Source organism: Odocoileus virginianus, chromosome 30 (assembly GCF_023699985.2).
Source record: "Odocoileus virginianus isolate 20LAN1187 ecotype Illinois chromosome 30, Ovbor_1.2, whole genome shotgun sequence".
Classification (NCBI taxonomy): domain Eukaryota; kingdom Metazoa; phylum Chordata; class Mammalia; order Artiodactyla; family Cervidae; genus Odocoileus; species Odocoileus virginianus.
In genome coordinates, this window is record NC_069703.1 from 42,855,659 (window position 1) to 42,872,719 (window position 17,061).

The following is a 17,061-nucleotide window of genomic DNA, read 5'->3' on the forward strand; positions in this document are numbered from 1 at the left end:
GTAGTTGTGGTGTGTGGACCCACTAGTTGGGGCTCCCAGCCTCTAGAGCACATGGGCTCAGTAGTTGTGGCGCATGGGTTTGATCCCCTGCAGCATGTGGCATCTTCCTGGATCAGGGATCAAACCCACGTCCCCTGCCCTGGCAGGTGGATTCTAACCACTGGGCCACAGCGGAAGTCATCTTCTCTCTGATATTGTCACTGTCTCCATTTCTCCCATATGACCTACTTAAAAATGAAAATTCTCCCCTTCTTAGGAAATAATTGTTTACCATCTCCACACCCCCTTTCACTCACAGCGCAACTAACTGCAATCAGTTTTCTCTTGCTGCCATCTTCTTAAGTTGCTCTTTCCAAAGTTACCAATTACTTCCCCCATGACAAATCCAGTCCTCAGCCAGCCTGACCTGTCTCCCAAACAGCCCTGCTCTCCTTCCTGAAATCCTCACCCCACGTGATTTTCATCATTTTCCTCACTCCTGGTTCTCCTCCTCTCTTTCCTGGTTGTTTCTTTCCTGCACTCACTGGTTAGGTTTTATGAGAAGAGGAGGCTAGTTGCCCTTTCATTCCTGGCTATAGTTTTAAGGGCTGGTTTTTTTTCATAGTGATTTCCCATCTCCAGGGCCTGGGTATCTCCGGAGCCTGAACAGAGCAGTCATCCACATAGAGTGAATTTCCTCAAAGGCCGGTGCCTAAGGAATGACAAGGCAGTACCCAGAGCTGGAGCTGTGTCCCAAGCCACTCACAAAGGCAGATGCTCAAAAGTAAGAGGAGGAGAAATTCCCTGGTAGTCCCGGGGTTAGGACTCTGAATTTCCAATCCTGGGTGCCCAGGTTCATTCTCTGGTCGGGGAACTAAGATCCCACAAAATGTGTGACACAGCCTCCCAAAAAAAGTAAGAGGAGGGGTGGTTATCCCACCCTTGCTGTATCCTTCTGATGACAGTTCAGCCACAGAGCACCCATAGTCTTCTCTCCTTGTCACACTCCACTCATGAAGCCCTGTTCCTCATGTCTGCGTGTGGGACAGCCACATCAGAGTGAGAAGAACATGCTATCTGAAATTCCAGATTTGTGTTTGTGGCTTGCTTCTTTTTCTCTTTTTTGATCAGGCTTCAGTCTCTAGAAAATCATTGGCCGTGGTTGGGTACATTCTTGAGCTTCTTCAGGTGCTCAGATGACTTTCAGGAATGGGACCCATGGTGCAGATTCAAATGAAGTGGGGTATCAGGGGAAGTCACCTTAGGGGCCCCAAAACAGGTCCCTGGAGAACAGGAATTATGACACTCTGGGTGTGCTCCTAGCACTGAAGTCTCTTACAGCAGACGGTCTTTCACGGGTGCATGGCCACCATCACATCCAAGTGGTTCACAGCAGCATCTGGCTTGGGCCCAGATCCCGTGTCCAATCAGCTGCAATAAGGTTGGCAGGCCTAGCCTCACTGGATTTACGTGACCCACATCCCACTGATTTCATGAAGCAAGATTAGCTGAGGTCTGCTAGCCCTGGGAGATGGCAGATGGAGGTGCAGGCCCTCAGTGTCAAGGTTTTTGTGTCTTCCTCATTGTGTCTCCATTTCCTTCCACCGTTTGACAAACGAAGGGTTTGGTCCAGTCGATCTTCAAAGGTGTTTCCAACTTTGACTTTCCAGGAATGTATTATTATTATAGTTTGGCTGTACATCAGCTCTTACAAAATGACATGTCACATTTCTGCTGGATGGTTTCAAGTTGTGTGATTTATTAACCAGAGAGCAGCTGCAGGAAACTGAAACCTATTTTAAGCAGAAAAGGCTTTGATACAGAGAATCAGATGTTTAAAAAAAACAGTTGGAAGGGCTGGAGGAGTGGGTTCCAGGCATGAGTCCCAGAAAAAGACCCCAAAGAGCTGCCCATTGGTGCAATCATGAAGCTGGTGAGACAGGAGGCCACTTCTAGAATTCTTGTGTTAAAGAACACACCAAGTAGAAAGACAACCCACAGAATGAAAGTATTTGCAAAGCATATATCTATCAAGGTACTCATAACCAGAATATATAAAGAAATCTTTATAAATAAAAAAAATCCAAATTAAGAATGAGCAAAGGATTTGAGTAGGTATTTCTTTAAAAAAACTTTTTATTTATCTATGTTTATCTTTGGCTGTGCTGGGTCTTCATTGCTTTGTGCAGGCTTTCTCTAGTTGCGGTGTGCAGGCTTCTCATTTCAGTGGCTTCTCTTGTTGCAGAGCACAGGCTCTGGCTGCACGGGCTTCAGTAGCTGCAGCACACAGGCTCAGTAGTTGTAGCAAGCAGGGTTAGTTGCTCTGAGGCATGTGGAATATTTCTGGATCAGGGATCGAACCGGTGTCCACTGCATTGGCAGGCGGAATCTTATCCACTGCACCACCAGGAAAGTCCTATATAGATATTTCTTCAAAAAAAGATATACAAATAGCCAAGGAGTACATGAAAAGATGTCAACATTATTAGTCATTAGGGAAATGTAAATCAAAATCACAGTGAGGTACCACTTCATGCCCAGTAGGATGGTTATAATGAAAAAGACAATAACAAGTGCTGACAAGGATGTGGAGAAATTGCTCTATTGCTGGTGGGTAAAATGGTATAGCCTCTGGGGGAACAGGATGGTGGTTCCTCAAAAAATTAAACATAGAATTTCCATGTGATCCAGCAACTCCACTTCTGGGGTACAGACCTAAAAGAACTGAAAGCAGAGTTGAACAGATGTCTGTGTACCAATATTCATAGCAGCATTATGTACCATAGCCAAAAAGTGGAAACAAACTGAATCTCCATCAACTGATGAATGGATAAACAAAATATAGTGTATCCATACAATACCTTTATGATACCCAATGGAGTATTACTCAGCCAAAAAAACAAAAGAAGTACTGATCGGTGCTACAGCATGGAGGAACCTTGAAAACCTGTGCCAAGTGAAAGGAGTCACACACAGAAAGCTACATAATGTAATTATATGAAATGTCCAGGACAGGCAAATCCATAGAGAAAGTAGACTAGCTGTTGCTAGGCCTGGAAAGAGGGGGGAAATGGGACTAACTAATAGCAAGCTTCTTTGGGGGGTGATGGCAATGATCGGGAATTAGTAGTGATTGATAGTTGTACAACTTTCTGAATACATTTAAAATCTAAGTTGCACACTTTAAAATGGTGAATTTCAGACCTTCCTTGTCAGTCCAGTTAAGCCTCTGTGCTTATACTGCAGGGGCCTTGGGTCCCATCCCTGGTCAGGGAACTAAGATCCCGCATGCTGTGCAAAAAAAAGTAAAGTGGTGAATTTCATGTTAGGTGAGTAATATCTCCATCGAGAAATAGGATGGTTAACAAATACACATGGCACTGTGGCTGCAACCTGAGGATCAGGGGTCAGAAAGCTATCTCTGCTGCTGCCACCGCTGCTTCCCAACTTCATGAAGCTAGTGCTTGGACATTAGGATGCTGCTGTAGTTACTCAAGGTTGTCACAAACACGAAGCAACAACCACACAGCTGGGAGATGGCCTTCGCCTTACTTTCTTCTCCCAGCTCTTATATAAGTGGATGCAATTTATAGACCCTAATTTGCATGTAAAATGTTAACTGCAAGGGATTCTGGGAAGTGCAGCATTTAACTCTGTGGCTTTGGCAGTATGAGAAAAAGATTGGAATGCATGCTGACAACCAACGTACCACATCTACACAAATTCACACTTTGACCATTTAGGAGTCTAAACACCCTTCCTATAAGGAGAGATCCAAAATTCCATTAGTCCTGTATCCAGCTCTGGGTGATAGTCATTCTAGCTCAGTTACAATCCTGCCTTGTCACTCTGTAACCTAGGGTTTTCCTGGTGGTCCAGTGGTTAAGAGTTTGCCTTGTAATGCAGGGGAAAGAGGTTAGATCCCTGGTCTGAGAAGATCCCACATGGTGCAGGGCAATGAAGCCCATGTGCCACAACTACTGACCTTGTGCTCTAGAGCCCATGCTTTGCAACGAGAAGCCTCTGCAACGAGAAGATCCTGCACCACAGTGAAGTGTAACCCCTGCTCACTGCAACTAGAGAAAGCCTGTGTGTAACAACAAAGAGCCAGCACAGCCAGAAATTGACTTAAAAAGAAAAAAGCTGTAACCTAAAGACTAACTGATCAAGTTACCAACACACTTTATGATACTAGGCAAAGTGTGGTGGGAGTTAGAGGGAGAGAAATGGGTGGATATCTATATCTTGCCAGAGAAAGGTAAAAATGTGAAATGCTAATATAGTCCTCACTTCTCTACCTTTCATGGATTCTTTACATTCATAAGTATCTTTCTCTACTACTTATGAAGTTCCTTTTCCCACAGTCAGTACCTCAGCTGGATGAGGCTCTTTATCTGGTGTGGTGACCCAAGTCTTCATTTCAAAGGGGCTTAAGCCCCCACTGGAATAGCCTTTTAAATTTGACTCCTGAATACAGCAGTACTAGAAGTAGCCCTGGTGGCTCAGTTGGTAAAGAATCTGCCTGCAGTGGAGATCGCTTGCAATGCAGGACATCAGGGTTCGATCTCTGGGTCGGGAAGATCCCCTGGAGAAGGAAATGACAACCCACTCTACTATCTTGCCTAGGAAATCCCATGGACAGAAGAGCCTGACAGGCCCCAGTCCATGGGGTAACAAGAGTTGGACACAACTTAGTAACTAAACCACCAGAAGTAGCCCAGAGGGTCCTTTAAATTCTAGACATAATCCTTCCTGCCCTCACTGAGCAACAATAAACCTCTCTCTCTTGACAATCAGGATCAATTACTCCATCTAACACAATTGTCCTTTTTTAGGCTATTAGTTCAGAGGATGAGGAGCCCAGATTTGCCAAAAAACTTACAGTTCAGTGGACTCATTATTTTTAGCCCTGGGGGAAGTATTTCTCCTCTGGGTATTAAGACATCTAAACTAACAAAGACCAAAGTCACAGGGACAAGAAGCAACTTTCGTGAAGGGATTATATGTAGATTACTGTTTCAGAACACATACCTCATTCTATAGGACAGAACTTCCTTCACAAGCTCTTGTCTTTCAATAGTGCCATAAATGCGTCTTTAGTAAACCATTCAACTGTTGTGTGAGGCCAGCTGCTTTGGGATGATCCCATGATTCTTAGCCCATTGCTTCACTTGATGAGAGGTGGTGTTATGTGGAATACATGATGAATACATTCAGTAAGGTCATGGATAGTAATAATGATGATGATGATAAGCATGGTAATAATAAGTGAAAAGAATGATACTAGCTAATATATATAGCTCTTACTACAGGCTGTGCATGCTGGTGCTAAGTTGCTTCAGTCATGTCCTACTGTTTACGACCCTGTGGACTATAGCGCAGTAGTTGGCTCCTCTGTCCATGGGGATTCTCCAGGCAAGAATATTGGACTGGGTTGCCATGCCCTCCTCCAGAAGATCTTCCCAACCCAGGGAAGATCTTTTTCCGTCTTCTGCATTAGTAGGCGGGTTCTTGACCATTAGCGCCACCTGGGAAGCCTACAGGCAGGCATTGCTATTTGCATTCATTTAATCCTCATAGTCCCAAATGAAGAAATGGCGATAGAAAGAGTTAACAATATGCCCAAGGTCATACACTAATGGAAATGGTAACCCACTCTGATGTTCTTATCTGGAAAATCCCATGAACAGACTGGACACAACTGAGTGATTGAACATGCATGAGCATAAGCTATTTAAGTAAATGGTGGAGTTAGAATTCCTACCCAGGCATTCTGGCTCTGGCATCTATCCTCTTAACCACTATGCTTGTCAAAGTTAACAAATAATCAAATTTAGAATAATTGGGGTAGGAGGTCTTTGGTTTGATAATAATTGGTATTTTTCTCATTTAGGATTTTTTCTTTATATTTGAGGCTTGGCATACATGGAAACAATTCATATCTTGAGTGTCTTTTCCAGTGAGGACAAATCCCTGACTACTCTGTGATGGAAGCAAGCTGATCTGATATTAAGTGCCCAGCTGGTCCCTCCAGAGCTTGGAGCAGGGCTCAGTTGTGAGCCAACATCAGCTTCTCAAAAGGAGAATTGCCAAAAAATAGCCTGGCTTGACTCCAGAATCTGAAAGCCCTGTGCTGTTTTTCTCTTATGAATGTTTGCCACAGTGTGTATAAAGTAGCCTCATTTGCCAAGGGATGTGCACACTACTGGATCTGCCAGATCATAAAATTCAAACTGCTTACACAGCACCCTATACCAACTGGCGACCATTATCTTTTTCTGGGCCCACTGAAGTTAGTAGCACTCATGGGTTACTTGGAAATCAGTCCAGTGTAGCATGATCAAATGTGGTATGCTACCTCCAAAATCCAGAAACCCAGCAAATGCTTGGGATTTTTCTTAGTGGGAGGCGATGTACAATGCAATAGCTTATCTTTCACTTTAGATAAATTGTAATCACCTAGGACTTCCTTGGTGGTCCAGTGGCTAAGAATCTGACTTCTAGTGTGGGGGATGTGGGTTCAATCCGATCCCTGGTCTGGGGGGAACTAAGATCCAGCATGCTGGGGGGCAACTAAGCCCATTCACTGCAACTAGAGATGGCAAGGAAGACCCAGTGCAGCGAAAATAAAAAACAACAACAGACCTAAAAAACCAACAATTAAAAACTGCCATTCTCCAGATTCTTGTTCTGGATTCCTAAAAATTTCATGGAGGTAGAAGTGCCCTTAAATGTCTCGTATCCTCCAGAACACATGTGTTTTTCCATTGCATTTAGATATTTGCTACTTCTTGCTTATTAGGTCCAAAAACACATCATCATATAACAGAGTGATGTTCTAGGAAATGTGAAATGATTAAAATGCCTGCACATTAGATTTCAGCCGAGCTGGAAGGAAAGTTATGATCAACATAGACAGCATATTAAAAAGCAGAGACATTACTTTGCCAACAAAGGTCCATCTACTCAAGGCTATGGTTTTTCCAGTAGTCATGAATGGATGTGAGAGTTGGACTATAAAGAAAGCTGAGTGCCAAAGAATTGATGCTTTTGAACTGTGGTGTTGGAGAAGACTCTTGAGAGTCCTTGGACTGCAAGGAGATCCAACCAGTCCATCCTAAAGGAAATCTCCTGAATATTCATTGGAAGGACTGACATTGAAGCTGAAACTCCAATACTTTGGCTACCTGATGTGAAGAGCTGACTCATTTGAAAAGACCCTGATGCTGGGAAAGATTGAAGGTGGGAGGTGAAGGGGACAACAGAGGATGAGATGGTTGGATAGCATCACTGACTCAATGGACATGAGTTTGGGTCAACTCCGGGAGTTGGTGATGGACAGGGAAGCCTGGCGTGCTGCAGTCCATGGGGTTGCAAAGAGTCGGACACAACTGAGCGACTGAACTGAACTGGAGAGGTGCTACTACCTAGACGTATGACAGTAAGCAGTACTGTTGACTTTGACAGGTAAAAGTAATCTGCTTTTCATGATTTCTGTTCTTTGGGTGAGAGAAAAACATCACATTCCATGGTCAATAGCTGTATGGCTGCAGGTGCTGGGGCAGGTGTTGATTTGCTTCAAAGTGATCATATCTGAAATAACAGCTACAAGTCAAGTCTGTTAAATAACTTAAATGTAGATAAGATAGGGATCACCATTGGAATTTCTCAAGTCTTTGATGGTGGTGGTAGTTTTTATCATGCCCTCAGGGATACACTATTGCTTTTGGCTCATGGTTCTGGTGGAGGAGAGTTCCAGGGGCTTTCCTTTGCTTTTCTTCCCACAATAACTTGCACTCTACAGATCAATGTGAAGATTCTGCCCAGTGCCAAATACACCCATTACAACTGTGCTTATAGGAACTTGGAAATAACCAGGGTGGATATGTGAGATAGATCCAGGCTGAGATTCCTTATAAATTACACGATCCCTGTGTATTACTTTGCTAGGTATGCAACAAAGGACTACAAATTGACTGACTTAAGCAATACGAATTTATTGTCTCACAGATCTGGAGACTAGAAGTCCAAGATCAAGCTGTCGACAGGGTTGGTTCCTGCCGAGGGCTGTTAGGAGGAATCTGTTCCATGCCTCTCCCCTAGCTTCTGGTGGTTTGCTGGCAATCTTTGGCATTCGCTGGCTGGTTCCACCACATCATCCAGATCTCTGCTTTCATCTTCACATGGCATTCTCCTGGTATGAGTGACTCTTTGTCCAAAGTTCCCCTTAGGCCCAATCATATTGGATTAGGGTCCCACTCTACTCCAGCATAATCTCATCTTAATTATACCTACAACAACCCAATTTTCAAATAGGGTAACATTCTGAGGTATTGGAGATTAGGACTCCTACATATGAATTTTCAACCCATAACACCTCATAAGGATATATATATACATATTTTTTTTTTTTTGGTTGTACCATACAACTTATGGGATCTTAGTTACCAGACCAGGGATTAAACCCATGCCCCTGCAAGTTGGCTTCCCTCATAGCTCAGTTGGTAAAGAATCTGCCTGCAATGCAGGAGACCCTGGTTCGATTCCCGGGTCGGGAAGATCCTCTGGAGAAGGGATAGGCTACCAGCTCCAGTATTCTTGGGCCTCCCTTATGGCTTAGCTGGTGAAGAATCTGCCTGCAATGCAGGAGACCTGGGTTCAATCCCTGGGTTGGGAAGATCCCCTGGAGAAGGGAAAGGCTACCCACTCCAGTGTTCTGGCCTGAAGAATTCCATGGACTATACAGTCCATGGGGTCACAGAGTCGGACATGACTGAGCAACTTTCACTTCACCTGGAGTGGAAACTCAAAGATCTTAACCACTGGAACGCCAGAAAGTCCCAAGCCTCTATTTTTAACTAGTGGTCCATAAAGACTTTTTAGTTTCCTTGAGATTAGTACTGGTTTAGGGTTTATAGTTTCCAAGTGTTTCCTAAAGGCTTGGGTATTTCCAGTTCCCTAAGCACAGGACATAGTTAATTGACTTAAGATTCCTTTGGGGAAGGCTAGAAGATTAACTGTTTAGTTATGGTAATAGTGCCGGGTGCTTCCCTCAGAGCTTTGGTCTGAGAATTTAGTGAGTGTCCATGACCCTCCATTTTGGTAACTTAAAACAGGCCTCCCTTTGCCAGAATTTTGCTTTGTGTTAAGCAAACCAAGCAGGACCTTAGTAGGTTATATTTCATCACTCCTGCTGTTGCCTTTGTATTGCTTCTTGGCCCCTGCCGCTCTAGGATCCTGTCATCCCTACTGATATCAAGGATTCCATTTCAATGGCAACATCTCTAAGCTTCATCCCCAGCCTATAGGGGATATACACTATAGCATTTTCAAAGTGAGGTGTCCCCTTATCTATGCACTTTCTATTTTTATGTGTGTGTGTGTGAAAGAAATGTCCTCTGAGCAATTCCGGAGGCAGAATTAGGAGATGAGTACATACACATATGATAAATCTACACCAACTCTACTATCTCTATGTTTTTGCATTCAGCTTCTAATACTATAGTAAGAAATTTTTAGCAAGTGTTCAGTTCAGTTCAGTCACTCAGTCATGTCCGACTCTTTGTGACCCCATGAACCGCAGCACACCAGGCCTCACTGTCTATCACCAACTCCTGGAGTCTACCCAAACCCATGTCCATTGAGTTGGTGATGCCATCCAACCATCTCATCCTCCGTTGTCCCCTTTCCCTGCCCTCAATCTTTCCCAGCATCAGGGTCCTTTCAAATGAGTCCACTCTTAGCAAGTGTAGACCCCTCTTAAGTCCAGGTTTCATCCAACCAACCAGCTAAGAGCTATTCTTAGCTGCTAATGCCAATATACTGATTCCAGAATCTCTAGAATGCCCATATTAATAAACTCAACCAAATGAAAATAAAATTATGTTCGTTTCTTCCTGGTCTAACACCTTTAGAATCCAGTCCACACATGTTCATTCCCCAGGTTTCTACTGATTCAAATGAGCAAAATCTTATAATTCTGTAACCTTCCCTTCTCTAAGGTCAGATTTTGTGGTTACCCACTCCAGAATTCTGGCCTGGAGAATTCCATGGACTGTATAGTCCATGGGGTCGCAAAGAATCGGACACGACTGACTTTCACTTCAATATGCTTCTGAAGCATATTGGGATCTGACTCTAGCCACAGATCTGATAGTAATAAGGGACAGCAATAAGCATTTCCTTTCAACGCAACTACCCAAGGTCTCCAAGTAAGACAGCACCAGCCCTATCAACAGGAGGAAGAAGGGCTGCTTCTGCTGGTAAGAGAAGCAAAGTATATGTCTGATTTCAGAAGCTAAGCAGGGTCGGGCCTGGTTAGTACCTGGATGGGAGAAGCAAAGTGTAGAGTTTGTGGGTTCAGAACACTAGGATTTATCCAAATTTACTCAAATGTCCCCATTTTTCACTTTATTCTTTCCCAAACAGCATCCTAATTTTCACCTAAGAGACCTGGTAAGCTAAGAATTTAACTTATGTTGTAATTCAGTAACCCAGAATCTCTCCTTGTGGTTACAAAAGATAGCCCCGAGTTGAAAATTTAAAAGCACTTGAGACTTTCACTTTCTTTTTTTAACCTCTCTAGCAAAAGCACCACCATTTATGTCTTCATTTCTTACACAGTGGTCTGTTGTGGCAGCCACTTGGTCTATCAAAGTCTTTTATCCAAAAGACAGTTCATTTAACATGACCACAAGTATAAATAATCTTTGCTTACCAGCTTACCATTTTCCAATGACAACTAGATTCTCACTTCCTTCAAATCCAACTTAGTCACAACTAAGCAAGAATCCCACATTTTAGGGCCTGTTATCTATAACCAGTTTTGGAACCTAATACTGTTATCGGTTAGGGTTCTGAAACTTCAGGAAACAAAACTGTTCCACCTATTTTAAGTAGAAGAGAATTTGATACAGGTAAATTAGGTGTTTACAAAAGAACTGGAATGTTGGGCAAGTGAGCTCTAGGCTGGGGTGTCCAGGAGACTCCCAGATTGGCCCACTATGAGAACTGCTACCTCTGCCACCATCAGGAAGAGGAACCAGGAGGCCAGCACTGGCTGACTGTGAGACCATACATCACGAACAGTGACTTATGCATCAGGAAGCCCCTTTGACATCCACACAAAAACTGATGGATACTGGTATACCGCTAGAGGGAAACCTAAGTGCTCTGTATCTTTGCAGGAGCAATAAAGGTTGCTAAAGATGACCCTTGAATCACTTCCTCAACATCCTTGTTTGTGCATCTAACTGGCAAAGCAGATTACATTCAGAACCTTGATTTCAAGGAAGTATAAGACATATAGTTTTAACTTTTCAGTCTCTAGAGTACAAGAAAGTACATTAGAAAGAGGTCAGAGTGAATAAGTACCCATTTATCATTTCCACAAATTTCTTTCCATTGGCCCATCCAAGTAGGGTTGGTGACCAGACATGCCCCAGTTTTAGCCTTTTAAAGTTGACCACAAACACCCCATCTGTCTGGCTTTGAAGATGACTTCTCCTCCTGGCCTCAGAGGAACCTAAAATGTCCTTGTCTACACAATCTTGTCCTCAGCCACCTTTTCAACCTATTACTTTACTCCTCCTTCGTTCACTCTGTTCCAGCCATTTAGGCCTCTATGTATGTGTTTAAACAGACTAAGGATGTTCCATCAAAAGGTGTTTGTACTTTATTCTTCATGTCCGGTATATTCTTGCCTAGACACATGGTTCTTTCTCATTCAAGACTCTTAAAAAAATGTACCTTTATCAAAGAGGTCCACAGTACCTACCTAAAGCAGCACCATCTACTACTCTTTTTGCTTTCCCTGCTTTCTTTTCTTCACTGCATTTATCCTCATCCAGACTATATATCTTGATTGCTTTTTCCCACTACAGCGTGAGTTTCACAAGGTCAGGCATTTCTGTGTTTTCCTTATTGCTGCATCCTGTACCTGAAACAGTAGGTATTTCAGAATGAGTGAACACTGCTGTACAAAGAAAGTCAGCTTTCCCCATTTTCTAAGCTGAGAATCAACTTTTCCCACGCACTACTCATGTTCTCCTCCAGGTGGTGCTGACTGGTCTTTTTGTCTGCTAATGTCTAGGATACACAACAGTGTTGCAAAGGAATAGAGTAAGCTTGCTTTTTCATGGCCTCTGGTCTAGAGTTGTGAGCTTTTTTTAGATGGCACCCATAATCTCCCTTAATTTATTTCTTCTTATTCCTATGGGAGAAAAAAATATATATGGGCCTTTAACAAAAGCATTTTTGGTACGCCATCTAACAATCTTTACAATTCCATGATTAGGACCACAATCCCCACTTCGGCTAAGTGAAAACACACACAACTCTCATAGCAGTTAAGAACTGGAGTCTAGATAGTAATACAGCTGTGGCTGCAAACTCCTGCCCCTTCAGAAGACTTCCTTGATTTTATCCTGTTAATTGCTCCCTTGATGAGGCTTCAAGAGAAATACAAGTCTTTGAGTTGATAATTTGCATTTCAGAGATTCCCATACTGTCTGCCCCTTTCCCCAACAAGTTCCCTTTTTCACACAAAGACACCCTCTCCGGCATTCTTCCAGAGATCCAAAGTCCACTAACAGCACTTCCCGTCCCAGGTGCAGGGCAATGTGCTAAGTCTGGATGCAGTGCCCAAGAGATAAGAATCTTCCAAGTTGGCTGTTGTCCAGGCTCATCATCCTCATCGTAGTAAAAGCACAGGCCAGGAAGACAAAGAGCAGGTGCATCTGTGAAAGGAAACAGAAAGCCATCTGGTCCTCAGGGAAAGGATGTTTTCAATTCTTACTCTGGGCCCAGGGTTAAAGTGACAGAGAAGTTTGGCACTTGGAAGCTCCTTAAATACTTACTTACTGTCTGAGAGTCAGTAAATCAGGGGCATGAGAGAGTAACTGATTCAAACAGTCACAAAGTAAATTACTGCCAGATTTGGAAACTCACATCAGGTCTCATGAATCTTTTAATTTTTCTGCTATACTATGTATGAACATTCATTTCTAAGACCATTATTCTAGATAGCGCCAAGACCAAGGAGTAGCTCAATTCTGACAAATTTATAAGATCAGATAAAATTAAACATGCTGTGATTTTGATGGCATGTCTCCTCTCTCCTTTCATTACAAATTCTAGTCAGATTCCTTTGTCCCTCTTACTTAAAACTAGATTGGCAAAACTAGAAAGTTGTTTTTTCCAACAGGGAATGTGTACCGGAAAGCATAACACACACCTAGGTATTGCTTAGTGATTAAGCAGAGTAGGTAAATTTCTTCATCTAGGAAGAATCCTCTGTTCCCCAACTTAAAACCATGCAACATTTACTGGGATTTCTGAAGAGCCGGTGGAAGTGACACCCCTTTCCTCCTTGGAAGCACATTTCTAATAAGTACGATGCAGAAAGGGGTAAATAAAGCTTTAACTGCACAGCTGCCTCTAGAGGGCATCTGAGTGACTCCAGCTAATTCTTCAGTCTGACTACACAGTCCAAAACAATCTTGGCTTTGCTTTCTGTCAAGCTAGGACTCATAGGTTTATAGGTGAATGGCAACCCACTCCAGTACTCTTGCCTGGAAAATCCCATGGATGGAGGAGCCTGGGAGGCTGCAGTCCGTGAGGTCGCAGAGTCGGACACGACTGAGCGACTTCACTTCCTTCCATTGCAGTCTGGTTAGAATACCATCTTTCTTCCCTGGGATTAGGAGAGTTCAGATTTATAGACTGTTAAAGATGTAGTGGTCTGTTTCAATCAAACTCTTGGCTCTGGAGGACTATCCAAGCCAAGGAAAATGAGAGAAGCTGAATTACGACAGAAATTTTTATTTATTAAAATGTGTCCTTCAGTAATATGTTAGCATACATACAATATACACACATACATCTGTACACTCTTTGACACACCTCACGGATTGCCACCATAAGTTTAACCAATAAATTAAAACTAAAAAAGGGGAGGGCAACGGAGATGTGGGGATGCATGGAACTAAGGGCAAAATTTCCATATTTCATCTGGTAAGAAACTGCAAATTTATCAGAATTTCCCTGGGGAAAACCTGTGACCAGAGAATCTCTGAAATAAAAGTACAGAAATCCCTGCCCCCCCAAAAGATTCCAAAAGATGCAGTTACAAGTGTGCTTCTCAGAACAGGAGCATTCATTCCACTTCATACTCTGGCTTCTGCATCTTCTGGCCTCAAGATAGTCTTGCCCTCAGCTGGGGCAGAGAGGTTCATATGGGCACTTGGGCTTGGTGCACCTGGGGCTCTGGGTGTTGAGGGGCAGGCTGCAGCTTGGGAGCGAGGGGAGCCACACTCATCTGAGGTGATGTCTGGCACGTCATCTGACTGTGTATCAGAGCTCTCAAGGTCACTGCGGATGCTCTCGGGTTGGGCCAGGCTGATGTCCCAAGGTTTGCTGGCCAGGCAGTCTTTCTGTTCACAGCTTTGGTGTTTGCAGGGGGGGTCCTCTTCACCATTGCCACTGCTGCTGGCACCACCACCACCTCCACCACCATCTTCTTCTTCATTCTCTGCCATCTGTGCATGAACATGGAGTGAGTCCTCTGTACTGCTTCCACTCACTAGCTGATAGTGACTTGGTTTGGCTTCAATGTCCACTTGGATTTCCATATTGTTGCATTCTCTGTGGAGACAAAATCCACTTTGCTGAATCATGCATGGGTCATGCTACACCTGTTGGTAAAAGCAGTTCGTGGGTTCAGGATTAGAAAGTCCCAAAATATAGGTAAATAGTAGACTAGAGCTCACTTTTAGATAAAAATAAAAGTTAATCTAGTACTCAAATAAGACGGAGAAGAACAATTAGATCTCCTTGATTTAAAATATGCACACAAACATCTCTGACAATTTATTTCTTTTTAAATTTTTATTGGAGTGTAGCTGATTTACAGTGTTGCATTAGCTTCTGCTGTACTGCAGTGACTCAGTTATACCTGTACACATAGCCACTCTTTTTATACCCACTCTTTTCAAAGATTCTTTCTCCACATAGGTCATTATAGAATATTGAGAAGATTTTCCTGTGCTATATATCCTTATCAGTTATTCTGCCAATTTCTTTAAACAACTAAAAATGAGCTTCCAAAATTCAACTAAGGATCAGAACCTCACACTATCTTCCTCAAAATATGAGAGTGAAAGCGTCACAGCTTTTTATTTCTCTGCTACAATGAGAAGAAACCAGAATCTCTCCAGTAGGGAGTGCTGTAATCACACCATACGAGATACACTAGCTTCTCAAAAATAAATAGGCTACAGAAGTCACATCAAGCAAGAATCAACGTTAAGAGCAGAAACCATAGAGCCATAGACATCAGTGAATATCCATCTAGCTTGTTAAGTTCCATGTGAATAATTACACTGTTACAACAGCCAAAAAAAAAAGAAAAAGGAAAAGAAAACCTCTAAAAATCAAGTGCTAACAAGAAGAATCAATCAAGGATGCCAAACACTCCCATATCAAGAATGTGCTCAATGAATCTACAGGGTATACACACTATGTATCCCACTATATGGTACATAGAGCCCTAACATGAAGCATTGAGCTTCTAAGGCCAAAACTCAACCAAAAAATGCAACTTCTCCTAGGCATCTGACTGTTCACATACCTGTCCTGTGGGTTGTAGGAACTGATTATGGAACCGGCCATAGCACGAGTGCTTGCGTTGTCACTAATTGCACCAAGACTGGCTGTGTCTTTGGGGAAAATTTCCTTTTGGACATCGGCTTGGACTTCTAACCTGTGTAAAGAGGGGACGTTTAAGTTAATATGAGACCTGGGTATTCCAAGACAGTCTGCTTCTTGGCACATACCTCTTTCATTATTCTCTTGCAAATTTGAGTTGATCTGATCTTCTCCAAAAGCCAAATAGCTCAAAGAGATGCCCACACATTTTTCTCTCTTAAAGTTATCTATTGAAATCGTCCCCTCCTTTCCATCCCCACTGCTATTGCTTAACTTCAGGCTCTCAACAGCTCCCGCATGGGTAACTGCAATTGTGCTCTCTCCAGTGGCCGTAAGTCCAAGTCAAACAACTTTGAGATCAGTGCCAAAATGGACAATAACCTGATCACTCTACCAGCCCCTTTCTTGGCTCCCTCTTGCCATCAGGCATTTAAGGTCTACCTGATCTGCCTCCAAGCTCTGTCTCCAGTTCCACCTCTTACCATAGGTCCTAAATCCTAATCACATTGGATTTCTTCCCCCTTACACACCTATACACATTTTATACCTCTCTGATTTTGCATATGCTAGTCCCTCTCTTTGGAAGTTTCCTTTCTCTATGTGACAAACTCATACTTAGTTCTTAACAACAAAGGAAGCATTATCTCCTCCCTTCATTCTTCCATCAAACCAGTCACCTTCTGCGAAGTGCTCCACAGCAACTACCTATTTATTAAATCAGTTTACACATCTCCTTCCCACTCAGTTGTGAGCTCCAAAAGAGGACAGGCCACATCTCATCCACACTTTACCCTACATGTCTTGCACGTACTAGGAACTTAAACATTCAGCAATCAAATCACCCCCAGGCTATGAGTTTAAAGGACACTTAAGAGTCAACCTCCAACAAGGGCAGCAAACTTTCCCAATGGTGTCTCGGAGGACCCATAGCTTTTCCTATCTTGGCTCCAATATCATTTGGTTGCACATTTAAGTATTTCCTCATAATGGGTTTCACAGTCAAACCCATCTGACTCATTCACTTCCTATAAAAGGCTTTCACAGAACTGGAACAGCTGGCCTGGCTAAGCTGCAGTTTCAGCAAGTCAGTCCCCAATTATGTCTGCTTATTTACAGGGGTGTTGGTTTTAAGAAAGCACAGCAGTGAATTCTCCAGCATGTGGAGGCGGGATCCCCTAACAAGAGAGAATCAGAGTCAGGAGATACCAACAGGTCAGCAGCAGTCTACAGCTGCACATTCAGTCAACCTCCATCCTGCTGTCTGAGTCTCTGCTCTGCTCCTCCAGCCTTAGATGCCCTTCAGGAATGTGCCATAGTCCAGGAAAATGAGGTAGTGCAATGGAAAGTGCATTGAGTCAGAGACCTGGGTCCTAGTTT

At 43.1% G+C, this 17,061-nt stretch overlaps 1 protein-coding gene across 6 annotated transcripts in view; it reads right to left on the reverse strand.

The window, feature by feature from the left end:
- Positions 1 to 7,956: 7,956 nt before the first annotated feature.
- Positions 7,957 to 17,061, reverse strand: part of RNF19B (ring finger protein 19B) — a 28,889-nt gene continuing 19,784 nt past the window's right edge. For 2 of the 6 annotated variants that reach the window (XM_020896049.2, XM_020896051.2), the window contains exons 8-9: positions 15,608 to 15,739; positions 13,785 to 14,622 (exon numbers count right to left, since the gene is read on the reverse strand). In XM_020896049.2, coding sequence (XP_020751708.2) covers positions 14,145 to 14,622; positions 15,608 to 15,739 — 610 coding nt within the window. In that variant the 3' untranslated portion in view covers positions 13,785 to 14,144. Of the gene's footprint in view, positions 12,717 to 13,784; positions 14,623 to 15,607; positions 15,740 to 17,061 lie in introns of those variants that run through there. The other 4 variants (XR_002314289.2, XR_011484794.1, XM_020896050.2 and 1 more) reach the window with 4 other exon arrangements.